Genomic DNA, 13,043 nt, shown 5'->3' on the forward strand with positions numbered 1-13,043 from the left:
CCCGCAGGTCTCAGGTCCGCAGTGACCCCAAAATCTCAGTGACGCCGCCGCTGCCGTCCCCCCAACTTCACCGGGGGCCCCTCCCCCCACGACAACAGAGCGGGGACCCCCTCCCCCTTTTAGGGGGCGGGGAGCCCCTCCCACCCTAAAAATGGCCGATCCGATCATGGACCTTTTCGACGACCCCAACCTTTTCGGGCTGGACCCCCTGAGCGACGAACCCCAGGACCCTATAGAAGAAGCGTTGGGTTTAGCGGGGGGGCTGGACCCCCCCCCGCCCGAAGCCCCTCCCCAAGCCCCTCCCCCACCCCACGGCGACCCCCCCGTTCCCCCTCCCCCTCCTCCCCCCCCAGGAGCAGGAAGTGCTGAGCCAGGGGAACCCCTTCATGGGGGTCTCCGCCCCACCCAAACCGGGCGGGGGGGGCGGCCCCAAAAATCGTCATCCTCAAAGCACCCCCCCCGACCCCACAAAGCGTCGGCGGACCCCCGTTAAACCCCATCCCCCCGGCTCCCCCCCCACCCCAAAACCCAAACCCCGTCCCTTCCCCGGGGGGTTCCTCCAACGGGGGCAAAGTGACGTTCGCCAAAGTTTTGGGGGCCCCCCCCGTTACGTCCCGGCGTCCCCGTGATCCCGACGGCTCCGGGATCCGCTGGGGGTGGGGTCGGGGTCGGGGGGGGGGGCGCGGGCGGCGGGACCCCCCCGGCGGGCGCCGTGCAGAGGTTGGTGACGCCGGGAGGCCCGTGAAGCAATTAGTGCTGCAGCCCGTTAAGGCGGGGGGGGGCGGGGCCCCCCTAAAACCGGCGGTCACCCTGACCTCGGCCCCGGCGCAGGTGAGAGTTGTAGGGTTTTTTGGGGTGGGGGGGGGTGGGGGGGGGGTGTTGGGATGGGGGGGGGGTGGGGTTGGTGGGATGGAGGGGGGGGAATTGGGATGGGGTTATGGGGAAGGGGGGATTGGGGTGGGGTTATGGGGAAGGGGGGTTTTGGGTTGGATGGAGGGGGGGTCTTTGGGATGGGGTTATGGGGAAGGGGGGGTTTGGGGTTGTGGGATGGAGGGGGGGTCTTTGGGATGGGGTTATGGGGAAGGGGGGGTTTGGGGTTGGTGGGATGGAGGGGGGGGAATTGGGATGGGGTTATAGGGGTGGGGGGGGTTGTGGGGTTGGGATGGAGGGGGGTCTTTGGGATGGGGTTATGGGGAAGGGGGTTTCGGGTTGGGATGGAGGGGGGGCATTGGGATGGGGTTATGGGGAAGGGGGGGTTGGGGTTGGTGGGGATGGAGGGGGGGTCTTTGGGATGGGGTTATGGGGAAGGGGGGTTTGGGGTTGGTGGGATGGAGGGGGGGAATTGGGATGGGTTATGGGGAAGGGGGGGTGTGGGGTTGGGATGGAAGGGGGTCTTTGGGATGGGGTTATGGGGAAGGGGGGGTTTGGGGTTGGTGGGATGGGAGGGGGGGTCTTTAGGGTGGGGTTATGGGGAAGGGGGATTTGGGGTTGGTGGGATGGAGAGGGGGGTTTGGGATGGGGTTATGGGGAAGGGGGGGTGTGGGGTTGGGATGGAAGGGGGTCTTTGGGATGGGGTTATGGGGAAGGGGGGGTTTGGGGTTGGTGGGATGGAGGGGGGGTCTTTAGGGTGGGGTTATGGGGAAGGGGGGATTTGGGGTTGGTGGGATGGAGAGGGGGGTTTGGGATGGGGTTATGGGGAAGGGGGGGGTTGTGGGGTTGGGATGGAGGGGGGGTTGGGGTCATGGGGAAGTGGGGGGGGTGTTTGTGAAAGGGTCATGTGGAAGGGGGGGTTGTGGGGTCTACAGGATCACGACCTTTGGGGTTTTGTGGTAGGGGTCTACAGGATCGGGGTCTTTGGGGTTGGGTGGTAGGGGTCTACAGGATCGGGGTCTTTGGGGTTTCGTGGTAGGGGTCTACAGGATCGGGGCCTATTGGCTTTTGGGGTTTGTGAGCCTTGGGGTTCTTCGGCATTTGTTTTTGAGCGGTGGGGGGCACCGAGGTCTCCAAGATTGGGGTCCCAGAAGCCGAGCCCCCATCCCTCAACCCCGACCTCACCCCGCTGCCCCCTCCCCTGTTGTAGGGTGAATCAAAGCGCATCACCCTGGTCCTCCAGCAGCCCCCCGGTGGGGGTCCGGCCCCCCCGGGCCAACGCCACGTGGTGCTGGGCAGCCTCCCCGGCAAAATCGTCCTGCAAGGCAACCAACTGGCCGCCCTCGGCCAAACCAAAGGGACTCCGGGACAACCAGCCAAGGTGGTCACCATCCAGCTCCAGGTCCAGCAGCCCCCCGGCGCCGCGGGGCAACTGGGGCCCCCAAAAAATCCAGCTCCTCCAGCAGCCCCCCCGGAACCGCGGGGCAGGCGGCCCCGGTGGCCGTGTCGTCGGTGCCGCAGGTGGTAGGCGGCGCAGGGCAGCGGTTGACGGTGCCCTTGAAGGTGGTGTTGCAACCGCAGGTGGGTCGGAGGTTTGGGGTCGGGAGGGGGGGAGGTTTGGGGTCGGGAGGGGGTGGTTTGGGGTCGGGGGGGGAGGTTTGGGGTCGGGGGGGTGGTTTGGGGTCAGGAGGGGGGAGGTTTGGGGTGTCGGGAGGGGGAAGTTTGGGTCGGGGTGGGGGGAGGTTTGGGTGTCGGGAGGGGGAGGTTTGGGGTCAGGGTGGGGGAGGTTTGGGGTCAGGGTGGGGGAGGTTTGGGGTGTCGGGGTGGGGGAGGTTTGGGGTGGCGGGGTGGGGGAGGTTTGGGGTCGGGAGGGGGGAAGTTTGGGTTGGGGTGGGGGAGGTTTGGGGTCGGAGTGGGGAGGTTTGGGGTGTCGGGAGGGGGTGGTTTGGGGTCGGGAGGGGGGAGGTTTGGGGTGTCGGGGTGGGGAGGTTTGGGGTCGGGGGGGAGGTTTGGGGTCGGGAGGGGGTGGTTTGGGGTCGGGAGGGGTGGTTTGGGGTGTCGGGGTGGGGGAGGTTTGGGGTGTCGGGGTGGGGGAGGTTTGGGGTCGGGAGGGGGGAAGTTTGGGGTCGGGGGGGGAGTTTGGGGTGTCGGGAGGGGGTGGTTTGGGGTCGGGAGGGGGGAGGGTTGGGGTGTCGGGAGGGGGGAGGTTTGGGGTGTCGGGAGGGGGGAGGTTTGGGTCGGGAGGGGGGGAGGTTGGGGTGTCAGGAGGGGGAGGTTTGGGTCGGGAGGGGGAGGTTTGGGGTGTCGGGAGGGGGTGGTTTGGGGTTGGGAGGGGGGAGGTTTGGGGTCGGGTGGGGGAGGTTTGGGGTCGGGGGGGGGAGGTTTGGGGTCGGGAAGGGGGGAGGTTTGGGGTCGGGAGGGGGGAGGTTTGGGGTGTCGGGAGGGGGGAGGTTTGGGGTGTCGGGAGGGGGGAGGTTTGGGGTGTCGGGAGGGGGGAGGTTTGGGGTGTCGGGAGGGGGGAAGTTTGGGGTCGGGGTGGGGGAAGTTTGGGGTCGGGGTGGGGGAGGTTTGGGGTCGGAGTGGGGGAGGTTTTGGGGTCGGGAGGGGGAGGTTTGGGGTGTCGGGAGGGGGGAGGTTTGGGGTCAGGGTGGGGGAGGTTTGGGGTCGGGGGGGAGGTTTGGGGTGTCGGGGTGGGGGAGGTTTGGGGTGTCGGGAGGGGGGAGGTTTGGGGGTCAGGAGGGGAAGGTTTGGGGTCGGGATGAGCAGAGTTGGGTTTTTGGGGTCAGAATAAGTGAGATTTGGGTCGAGATGAGCAGAGTTGGGTTTTTGGGGTCAGAATAAGTGAGATTTGGGTCGGGATGAACAGAGTTGGGTTTTTGGGGTCAGGATGGTGAATATTCAGGTAGGGATGAGCAGAGTTGGGTTTTTGGGGTCAGGATGAGCGAGATTTGGGTTGGGATGAGCAGAGTTGGGTTTTTGGGGTCAGGATGAGCGAGATTTGGGTTGGGATGAGCAGAGTTGGGTTTTTGGGGTCAGGATGAGCGAGATTTGGGTTGGGATGAGCAGAGTTGGGTTTTTGGGGTCAGAATAAGTGAGATTTGGGTCGGGATGAGCAGAGTTGGGGTTTTTAGGGTCAGGATGAGCGAGATTTGGGTTGGGATGAGCAGAGTTGGGTTTTTGGGGTCAGGATGGTGAATATTCAGGTAGGGATGAGCAGAGTTGGGTTTTTAGGGTCAGAATAAGTGAGATTTGGGTCGGGATGAACAGAGTTGGGTTTTTGGGGTCAGGATGGTGAATATTCAGGTAGGGATGAGCAGAGTTGGGTTTTTAGGGTCAGGATGAGCGAGATTTGGGTCGGGATGAGCAGAGTTGGGGTTTTTAGGGTCAGGATGAGCGAGATTTGGGTCGGGATGAACAGAGTTGGGTTTTTGGGTCAGGATGGTGAATATTCAGGTAGGGATGAGCAGAGTTGGGTTTTTAGGGTCAGAATAAGTGAGATTTGGGTCGGGATGAGCAGAGTTGGGTTTTTGGGGTCAGGATGAGCGAGATTTGAGTCGGATGAGCAGAGTTGGGTTTTTGGGGTCAGGATGTTGAATATTCAGGTAGGACTGAGCAGAGTTGGGTTTTTGGGGTCAGGATGAGCGGTATTTGGGTCGGGATGAGCAGAGTTGGGGTTTTTGGGGTCAGGATGGTGAATATTCAGGTAGGGATGAGTAGAGTTGGGTTTTTGGGGTCAGGAAGAGCGAGATTTGGGTCGGGATGAGCAGAGTTGGGTTTTTGGGGTCAGGATGAGCGAGATTTGAGTCGGGATGAGCAGAGTTGGGTTTTTGGGGTCAGGATGTTGAATATTCAGGTAGGACTGAGCAGAGTTGGGTTTTTGGGGTCAGGATGAGCGGTATTTGGGTCGGGATGAGCAGAGTTGGGGTTTTTGGGGTAAGGATGGTGAATATTCAGGTAGGGATGAGCAGAGTTGGTTTTTGGGGTCAAGATGAGCGAGATTTGGGTCGGGATGAGCAGAGTTGGTTTTTGGGGTCAAGATGAGCGAGATTTGGGTCGGGATGAGCAGAGTTGGGGTTTTTGGGGTCAGGATGGTGAATATTCAGGTAGGATGAGCAGAGTTGGGTTTTTGGGTCAGGATGAGCGAGATTTGGGTCGGGATGAGCAGAGTTGGGTTTTGGGGTCAGAATAAGTGAGATTTGGGTCGGGATGAACAGAGTTGGGTTTTTGGGTCAGGATGGTGAATATTCAGGTAGGGATGAGCAGAGTTGGGTTTTTGGGGTCAGGATGAGCGAGATTTGTGTCGGGATGAGCAGAGTTGGGGTTTTGGGTCAGGATGAGTGAGATTTGTGTCGGGATGAGCAGAGTTGGGTTTTTAGGGTCAGGATGAGCGAGATTTGGGTCGGGATGAGCAGAGTTGGGGTTTTTAGGGTCAGGATGAGCGAGATTTGGGTCGGGATGAGCAGAGTTGGGGTTTTTGGGGTCAAGATGGTGAATATTCAGGTAGGACTGAGCAGAGTTGGGTTTTTGGGGTCAGGATGAGGCGGTATTTGGGTCGGGATGAGCAGAGTTGGGTTTTTGGGGTAAGGATGGTGAATATTCAGGTAGGGATGAGTAGAGTTGGTTTTTGGGGTCAGGATGAGTGAGATTTGGGTCGGGATGAGCAGAGTTGGGTTTTTAGGACAGGATGAGCGGTATTTGGGTCGGGATGAGCAGAGTTGGGGTTTTTGGGGTCAAGATGGTGAATATTCAGGTAGGGATGAGCAGAGTTGTGTTTTTGGGGTCAGGATGAGCGGTATTTGGGTTGGATGAGCAGAGTTGGGTTTTTGGGGTCAGGATGGGCGAGATTGGGTCGGGATGAGCAGAGTTGGGGTTTTTGGGGTCAGGATGGTGAATATTCAGGTAGGGATGAGCAGAGTTGGATTTTTGGGGTCAGAATGAGTGAGATTTGGGTCGGGATGAGCAGAGTTGGGTTATTGGGGTCAGGATGAGCGAGATTTGGGTTGGGATGAGCAGAGTTGGGTTTTTGGGGTCAGGATGAGCGAGATTTGGGTCGGGATGAGCAGAGTTGGGGTTTTTGGGGTCAGGATGGTGAATATTCAGGTAGGGATGAGCAGAGTTGGATTTTTGGGGTCAGAATGAGTGAGATTTGGGTCGGGATGAGCAGAGTTGGGTTATTGGGGTCAGGATGAGCGAGATTTGGGTCGGGATGAGCAGAGTTGGGGTTTTGGGGTCAGGATGAGTGAGATTTGTGTCGGGATGAGCAGAGTTGGGTTTTTAGGGTCAGGATGAGCGAGATTTGGGTCGGATGAGCAGAGTTGGGGTTTTTAGGGTCAGGATGAGCGAGATTTGGGTCGGGATGAACAGAGTTGGGTTTTTGGGGTCAGGATGGTGAATATTCAGGTAGGGATGAGCAGAGTTGGGTTTTTGGGGTCAGGATGAGCGAGATTTGGGTCGGGATGAACAGAGTTGGGGTTTTTGGGGTCAAGATGGTGAATATTCAGGTAGGGATGAGCAGAGTTGGGTTTTTAGGGTCAGGATGAGGAAATACCCATTCTGAACCCCCCCCCGTCTAGGCCGGCTCCTCCCAAGGTGGCTCAGCAGGTTTATCCGTGGTCAAAGTCCTCAGCAGCAGCGAGGTGGCCGCGTTGACCGCCCGGGTTCGCGTGGCCCTTCGGAGGAAAGCCGTAAGCTGGAGCACCAAAAGAAACAGGAGAAAGCCAACCGCATCGTGCCGAAGCCATCGCCCGCGCCCGCGCTCGGGGGGAGCAGAACATTCCCCGTGTCCTCAACGAGGACGAGCTGCCCAGCGTCCGGCCCGACGAGGAGGGCGAGCGCAAGCGACGCCGCAAAGGGACCGGAGAGCGTGGCGGTCCCAAAGAGGAGCGACCTCGCAAGGGCAAGGGGCAGGGGGCGTCCGGCAAGAGCAAGGGGCGCAGCAAACCCAGGTGAGGAGGGTGTTTTGGGGTTTTTTTTTTCCCCCAATTCTGGTGAGTTTTCTCCCGAATTCGGTCGGGAGAGGAGCCTGGTGGTGCGCGGCGATGCCGTCGTCGCGCGCAGTGGCGGTTCCTGTCGAGCGTTACGTGGCTGATCTTCGTTACACCCAAAAGTGTTTTCTTTTCCTGCTGTTGGTCTCTGGTTTTTTTTTTCCTCAAAATTTAGGAATTTGGGTTTTTTCCTCAAAATTTTCCTCCTCAAAATTTTCCTCCTCAAAATTTTCCTCCTCAAAATTTTCCTCCTCAAAATTTTCCTCCTCAAAATTTTCCTCCTCAAAATTTTCCTCCTCAAAATTTTCCTCCTCAAAGTTTTCCTCCTCAAAGTTTTCCTCCTCAAAGTTTTCCTCCTCAAAATTTTCCTCCTCAAAATTTTCCTCCTCAAAATTTTCCTCCTCAAAATTTTCCTCCTCAAAATTTTCCTCCTCAAAATTTTCCTCCTCAAAATTTTCCTCCTCAAATTTTTTTTCCTCCTCAAATTTTTCTTCCTCCTCAAATTTTTCTTCCTCCTCAAATTTTTCTTCCTCCTCAAATTTTTCTTCCTCCTCAAATTTTTCTTCCTCCTCAAATTTTTCTTCCTCCTCAAATTTTTCTTCCTCCTCAAATTTTTCTTCCTCCTCAAATTTTTCTTCCTCCTCAAATTTTTCTTCCTCCTCAAATTTTTCTTCCTCCTCAAATTTTTCTTCCTCCTCAAATTTTTCTTCCTCCTCAAATTTTTCTTCCTCCTCAAATTTTTCTTCCTCCTCAAATTTTTCTTCCTCCTCAAATTTTTCTTCCTCCTCAAATTTTTCTTCCTCCTCAAATTTTTCTTCCTCCTCAAATTTTTCTTCCTCCTCAAATTTTTCTTCCTCCTCAAATTTTTCTTCCTCCTCAAATTTTTCTTCCTCCTCAAATTTTTCTTCCTCCTCAAATTTTTCTTCCTCCTCAAATTTTTCTTCCTCCTCAAATTTTTCTTCCTCCTCAAATTTTTCTTCCTCCTCAAATTTTTCTTCCTCCTCAAATTTTTCTTCCTCCTCAAATTTTTCTTCCTCCTCAAATTTTTCTTCCTCACGCTTTTCCGGCCTCTGACCCCCAAATTTTCACCTCATGGACCCCAAATGTGGACCTGTCGCTGCCCCCAACCCTTCCCCTTATGGGCCCCTAATTTTTGGCCTTCTTGACCCCAAAGTTTGACCTGACTGATCTCGAACTTCGGGGCTCATCGACCCCAACCTGTGTCCCTCCCCAAATTTTGGCCTTACCGACTCCGATTTTCGGACCCACTGCTGACCCCAACCCTTCCCCTCATGGACCCCTGATTCTTGGACCCCACTGACCCCGATTTTGGACCATATTGACCCCAAACTTTCTCCTCCGTTGTCTCCAACCCTTTTTTCTCCTGCTGACCCCAAATATTTGCCCCACTGACACCCAACCTTCGGCCCTGACCCCATTTCTGCCCCCCCTAACCCCGCTTTTGTGCCCCCCACCCTCAGCACCATCACCCCAGTGGTGGGGAAGAAGCGGAAGCGCAACGCTTCCTCCGACAACTCGGACGCCGAAGTGATGCCGGCGCAATCTCCGCGGGACGATGAGGAGACCAGCGTGCAGGTAGGAGATTTTGACCCCCAATTTTGGCCCTGTTGACCCCCAATTTTGGCCTCGTTGCCCCCAACTTTAGTCTTCATTGACCCCAAATTTTGGCCTTGTTGACCCCAACTTTTGGACCCCAAATTTTGGCTATATCGACCCCAAACTTTGAGCCTCATTGACCCCAAATTTTGGCCTTGTCAATGCCAACCTTTGGACCTTATCGACCCCAACTCTTGGACCCCAAATTTTGGCTATATGGACCCCAAATTTTGAGCCTCATTGACCCAAAATTTTGGCCTTCTCAATGCCAACCTTTGGGCCTTGTTGACCCCAACTCTTGGACCCCAAATTTTGGCTATATGGACCCCAAATTTTGAGCCTCATTGACCCCAAATTTTGGCCTTGTCAATGCCAACCTTTGGGCCTTATCGACCCCAACTTTTGGACCCCAAATTTTGGCTATATTGACCCCAAACTTTGAGCCTCATTGACCCCAAATTTTGGCCTTCTCAGTGCCAACCTTTGGGCCTTTTTGACCCCAACTTTTGGACCCCAAATTTTGGCTATATTGACCCCAAACTTTGAGCCTCATTGACCCCAAATTTTGGCCTTCTCAGTGCCAACCTTTGGGCCTTATCGACCCCAACTTTTGGACCCCAAATTTTGTCTGTATTGACCCCAAATTTTGAGCCTCATTGACCCCAAATTTTGGCCTTCTCAATGCCAACCTTTGGGCCTTGTTGACCCCAGCTTTTGGACCCCAAAGTTTGTCTATATGGACCCCAAATTTTGAGCCTCATTGACCCCAAATTTTGGCCTTCTCAATGCCAACCTTTGGGCCTTATCGACCCCAACTTTTGGACCCCAAATTTTGTCTGTATTGACCCCAAATTTTGAGCCTCATTGACCCCAACATCTGTCCTCATCCCCAACTTTGGTCCTCGTTGACCCCATTTCCGACCCCGCAACCAACCGAGACCCCAAATCTTGATATTTTGCCCCCCAAAACCACGTCCTTCCTCTTTCCTCGCAGAAACGGCGCTCGAACCGTCAAGTCAAACGCAAAAAGTACACCGAGGATTTGGACATCAAGATCACTGACGATGAGGAAGATGAAGAGCTGGACGTTACGGGGCCCGTGCGCGCCGAGCAGCCCCCCGCCCCACAACCCCCCGTCCCAGAACCAGAGCCGGAGGGCGAGACGTTGCCCTCCATGCAATTTTTTGTGGTGGGTGGTCTTCCTCTCCGTCCTTCGTCTCCCCCCTCGTCAGCGTCGTGATGGTTATTTTCTCTTTATTTTGTCTCAATTTTCCTCCTCGTTTCTAGGAAAACCCCAGCGAGGAGGACGCGGCCATCGTGGACAAAGTCCTGTCCATGAGGGTGGTCAAAAAAGAGGTGAGGGACCCCTTCCCCCCACCCTGGGACGACCCCATAAATTGGGGAAGGGGCTTTAGGCCACAGTTAACGACCCCGTATTTCCTCTTCGCAGCTCCCCTCGGGGCAGTTCACGGAATCGGAGGAGTTCTTTGTCAAATATAAGAACTAGTGAGTGGGAAGGGGTTGTAGGGTTCAGCTCGGTGGACCCCAACGGGTTCTCTGTGTCTCTTTGGGGTCTTCGCATCCTAGTGGGGTCTCTGTGTCCATTAGGGGCCTCCACGTTGCTACAGGACCCCCCCCATATCCCTTTGGGGCCCTCCACGTTGCTATAGGACCCCCCCATATCCCTTTGGGGCCCTCCACGTTGCTATAGGACCCCCCCTAATCCCTCTGAGGCCCTCCACGTTGCTATAGGACCCCCCCATATCCCTTTGGGGCCCTCCACGTTGTTATAGGACCCCCCCCAATCCCTTTGAGGCCCTCCACGTTGCTATAGGACCCCCCCAATCCCTTTGGGGCCCTCCACGTTGCTATAGGACCCCCCCATATCCCTTTGGGGCCCTCCACGTTGCTATAGGACCCCCCCCAATCCCTTTGAGGCCCTCCACGTTGCTATAGGACCCCCCCTAATCCCTCTGAGGCCCTCCACGTTGCTATAGGACCCCCCCATATCCCTTTGGGGCCCTCCACGTTGCTATAGGACCCCCCCATATCCCTTTGAGGCCCTCCACATTGCTATAGGACCCCCCCTAATCCCTTTGAGGCCCTCCACGTTGCTATAGGACCCCCCCATATCCCTCTGAGGCCCTCCACGTTGCTATAGGACCCCCCCATATCCCTTTGGGGCCCTCCACGTTGCTATAGGACCCCCCCCAATCCCTTTGAGGCCCTCCACGTTGCTATAGGACCCCCCCTAATCCCTCTGAGGCCCTCCACGTTGCTATAGGACCCCCCCATATCCCTTTGGGGCCCTCCACGTTGTTATAGGACCCCCCCATTCCCTCTGAGGCCCTCCACGTTGCTATAGGACCCCCCCTAATCCCTTTGGGGCCCTCCACGTTGCTATAGGACCCCCCCATATCCCTTTGGGGCCCTCCACGTTGCTATAGGACCCCCCCATATCCCTTTGGGGCCCTCCACGTTGCTATAGGACCCCCCCATATCCCTTTGGGGCCCTCCACGTTGCTATAGGACCCCCCCATATCCCTTTGGGGCCCTCCACGTTGCTATAGGACCCCCCCATATCCCTTTGGGGCCCTCCACGTTGCTATAGGACCCCCCCATATCCCTTTGGAGCCCTCCACGTTGCTATAGGACCCCCCCATATCCCTTTGGGGCCCTCCATGTTGTTATAGGACCCCCCCATTCCCTTTGAGGCCCTCCACGTTGCTATAGGACCCCCCCCATATCCCTTTGGGGCCCTCCACGTTGCTATAGGACCCCCCCAATCCCTTTGGGGCCCTCCACGTTGCTATAGGACCCCCCCCAATCCCTTTGGGGCCCTCCACGTTGTTTTAGGACCGCCCCTAATCCCTCTGAGGCCCTCCACGTTGCTATAGGACCCCCCCATATCCCTTTGGGGCCCTCCACATTGCTATAGGACCCCCCCTAATCCCTTTGAGGCCCTCCACGTTGTTATAGGACCCCCCCATTCCCTCTGAGGCCCTCCACGTTGCTATAGGACCCCCCCAATCCCTTTGGGGCCCTCCACGTTGCTATAGGACCCCCCCATATCCCTTTGGGGCCCTCCACGTTGCTATAGGACCCCCCCATATCCCTTTGAGGCCCTCCACGTTGCTATAGGACCCCCCCTAATCCCTTTGAGGCCCTCCACGTTGCTATAGGACCCCCCCAATCCCTTTGGGGCCCTCCACGTTGCTATAGGACCCCCCCCAATCCCTTTGGGGCCCTCCACGTTGTTTTAGGACCGCCCCTAATCCCTCTGAGGCCCTCCACGTTGCTATAGGACCCCCCCATATCCCTTTGGGGCCCTCCACATTGCTATAGGACCCCCCCTAATCCCTTTGAGGCCCTCCACGTTGTTATAGGACCCCCCCATTCCCTCTGAGGCCCTCCACGTTGCTATAGGACCCCCCCAATCCCTTTGGGGCCCTCCACGTTGCTATAGGACCCCCCCATATCCCTTTGGGGCCCTCCACGTTGCTATAGGACCCCCCCATATCCCTTTGGGGCCCTCCATGTCTTTTTGGGGTCTCGGTTTCTCATCTGTCCCTTTTCTGGGGGTTTCTCTGCATCCTTTCGGGGTCTTCACGCCCCGGTGACGTCTTCCAGCAGAGCTCCGTTGTTGGGTTGAGGGTTACCCCAAGGGCACGCGGGCAGTCCCAGCGGTCACCCCACAAGTCGGCCGAACCCATAACCTCCTCGGACCCGTCGAGGTGTTGCATTCGGGGTTTTGACAGCGGGGTTAACAACGTTTTGTCCCCGTTAGCTCCTATTTGCACTGCGAGTGGGCCACCATCGACCAACTGGAGAAGGACAAGAGGATCCACCAGAAGCTGAAACGCTTCAAGACGAAGATGACGCAGATGCGGCACTTCTTCCACGAGGTGACGCTTTTGGGGTCCCGTTATTTTTCTACGGGGTGGAAAAGGGGGGGACGGACAAAAAACGGCACGGATCCTCATCCTCTTTTTTATTTTTTTCCCCTTCGAAAGGATGAGGAACCCTTCAACCCCGATTACGTCGAGGTGGATCGGATTTTGGACGAGTCGCACAGCGTCGATAAGGACAACGGGGAGGTGAGCGCGGGACGGGGGCACGATGGGGTTGTGACCCCACAAGCGACGTCCCTGACGGCCGTGTCCCCCCTTTTTGTGCCCCATTTCAGCCCGTGGTTTACTACCTGGTGAAGTGGTGCTCCCTCCCCTACGAGGACAGCACGTGGGAGCTGAAGGAGGACGTGGACGAGGGGAAGATCGGTGAATTCAAGCGCATCCAGGCCCGGCACCCGGAGCTGAAGCGTTTGGTGAGCGTCCCCTCATCCCCTTTTTTTTGGGGGGGCTCCGTGACCCCGTTCCCTGTAAGGTTAACAGAATGAAGGATGGAGAACGGCGTCGTGGCGGGGGTATTTTCACAGGTGGGGTAGGGAGGAAGATGATGGCGATGGGAAGAGGAAGTTAGGTAAAAAAGGGCTCAGCCGCGTCCTGGGCTCTGCGGTAAAAAGCTCCAAAGGAGGAGCGGTCTGGAAGAGGTCCCCAGCCCTTAAATGGGGAC

At 57.0% G+C, this 13,043-nt stretch overlaps 1 protein-coding gene across 1 annotated transcript in view; it reads left to right on the plus strand.

Annotated features, from left to right (window-relative positions):
- Positions 1-2,080: 2,080 nt before the first annotated feature.
- LOC136046493 (chromodomain-helicase-DNA-binding protein 8-like) overlaps positions 2,081-13,043 on the plus strand; it is a gene marked incomplete at both ends in the record, with an annotated part of 41,454 nt that continues 30,491 nt past the window's right edge. Inside the window, 12 exon segments of the mRNA XM_065733078.1 lie at positions 2,081-2,351; positions 2,354-2,451; positions 6,444-6,519; positions 6,522-6,596; positions 6,599-6,815; positions 8,336-8,450; positions 9,466-9,660; positions 9,759-9,827; positions 9,922-9,977; positions 12,259-12,376; positions 12,485-12,568; positions 12,658-12,795. Of these exon segments, the coding sequence (XP_065589150.1) occupies positions 2,081-2,351; positions 2,354-2,451; positions 6,444-6,519; positions 6,522-6,596; positions 6,599-6,815; positions 8,336-8,450; positions 9,466-9,660; positions 9,759-9,827; positions 9,922-9,977; positions 12,259-12,376; positions 12,485-12,568; positions 12,658-12,795 (1,512 nt within the window).

This window comes from Cyrtonyx montezumae, unplaced genomic scaffold, assembly GCF_038088225.1.
Source record: "Cyrtonyx montezumae isolate F1298 unplaced genomic scaffold, pur_monq_1.0 scaffold_161, whole genome shotgun sequence".
Classification (NCBI taxonomy): domain Eukaryota; kingdom Metazoa; phylum Chordata; class Aves; order Galliformes; family Odontophoridae; genus Cyrtonyx; species Cyrtonyx montezumae.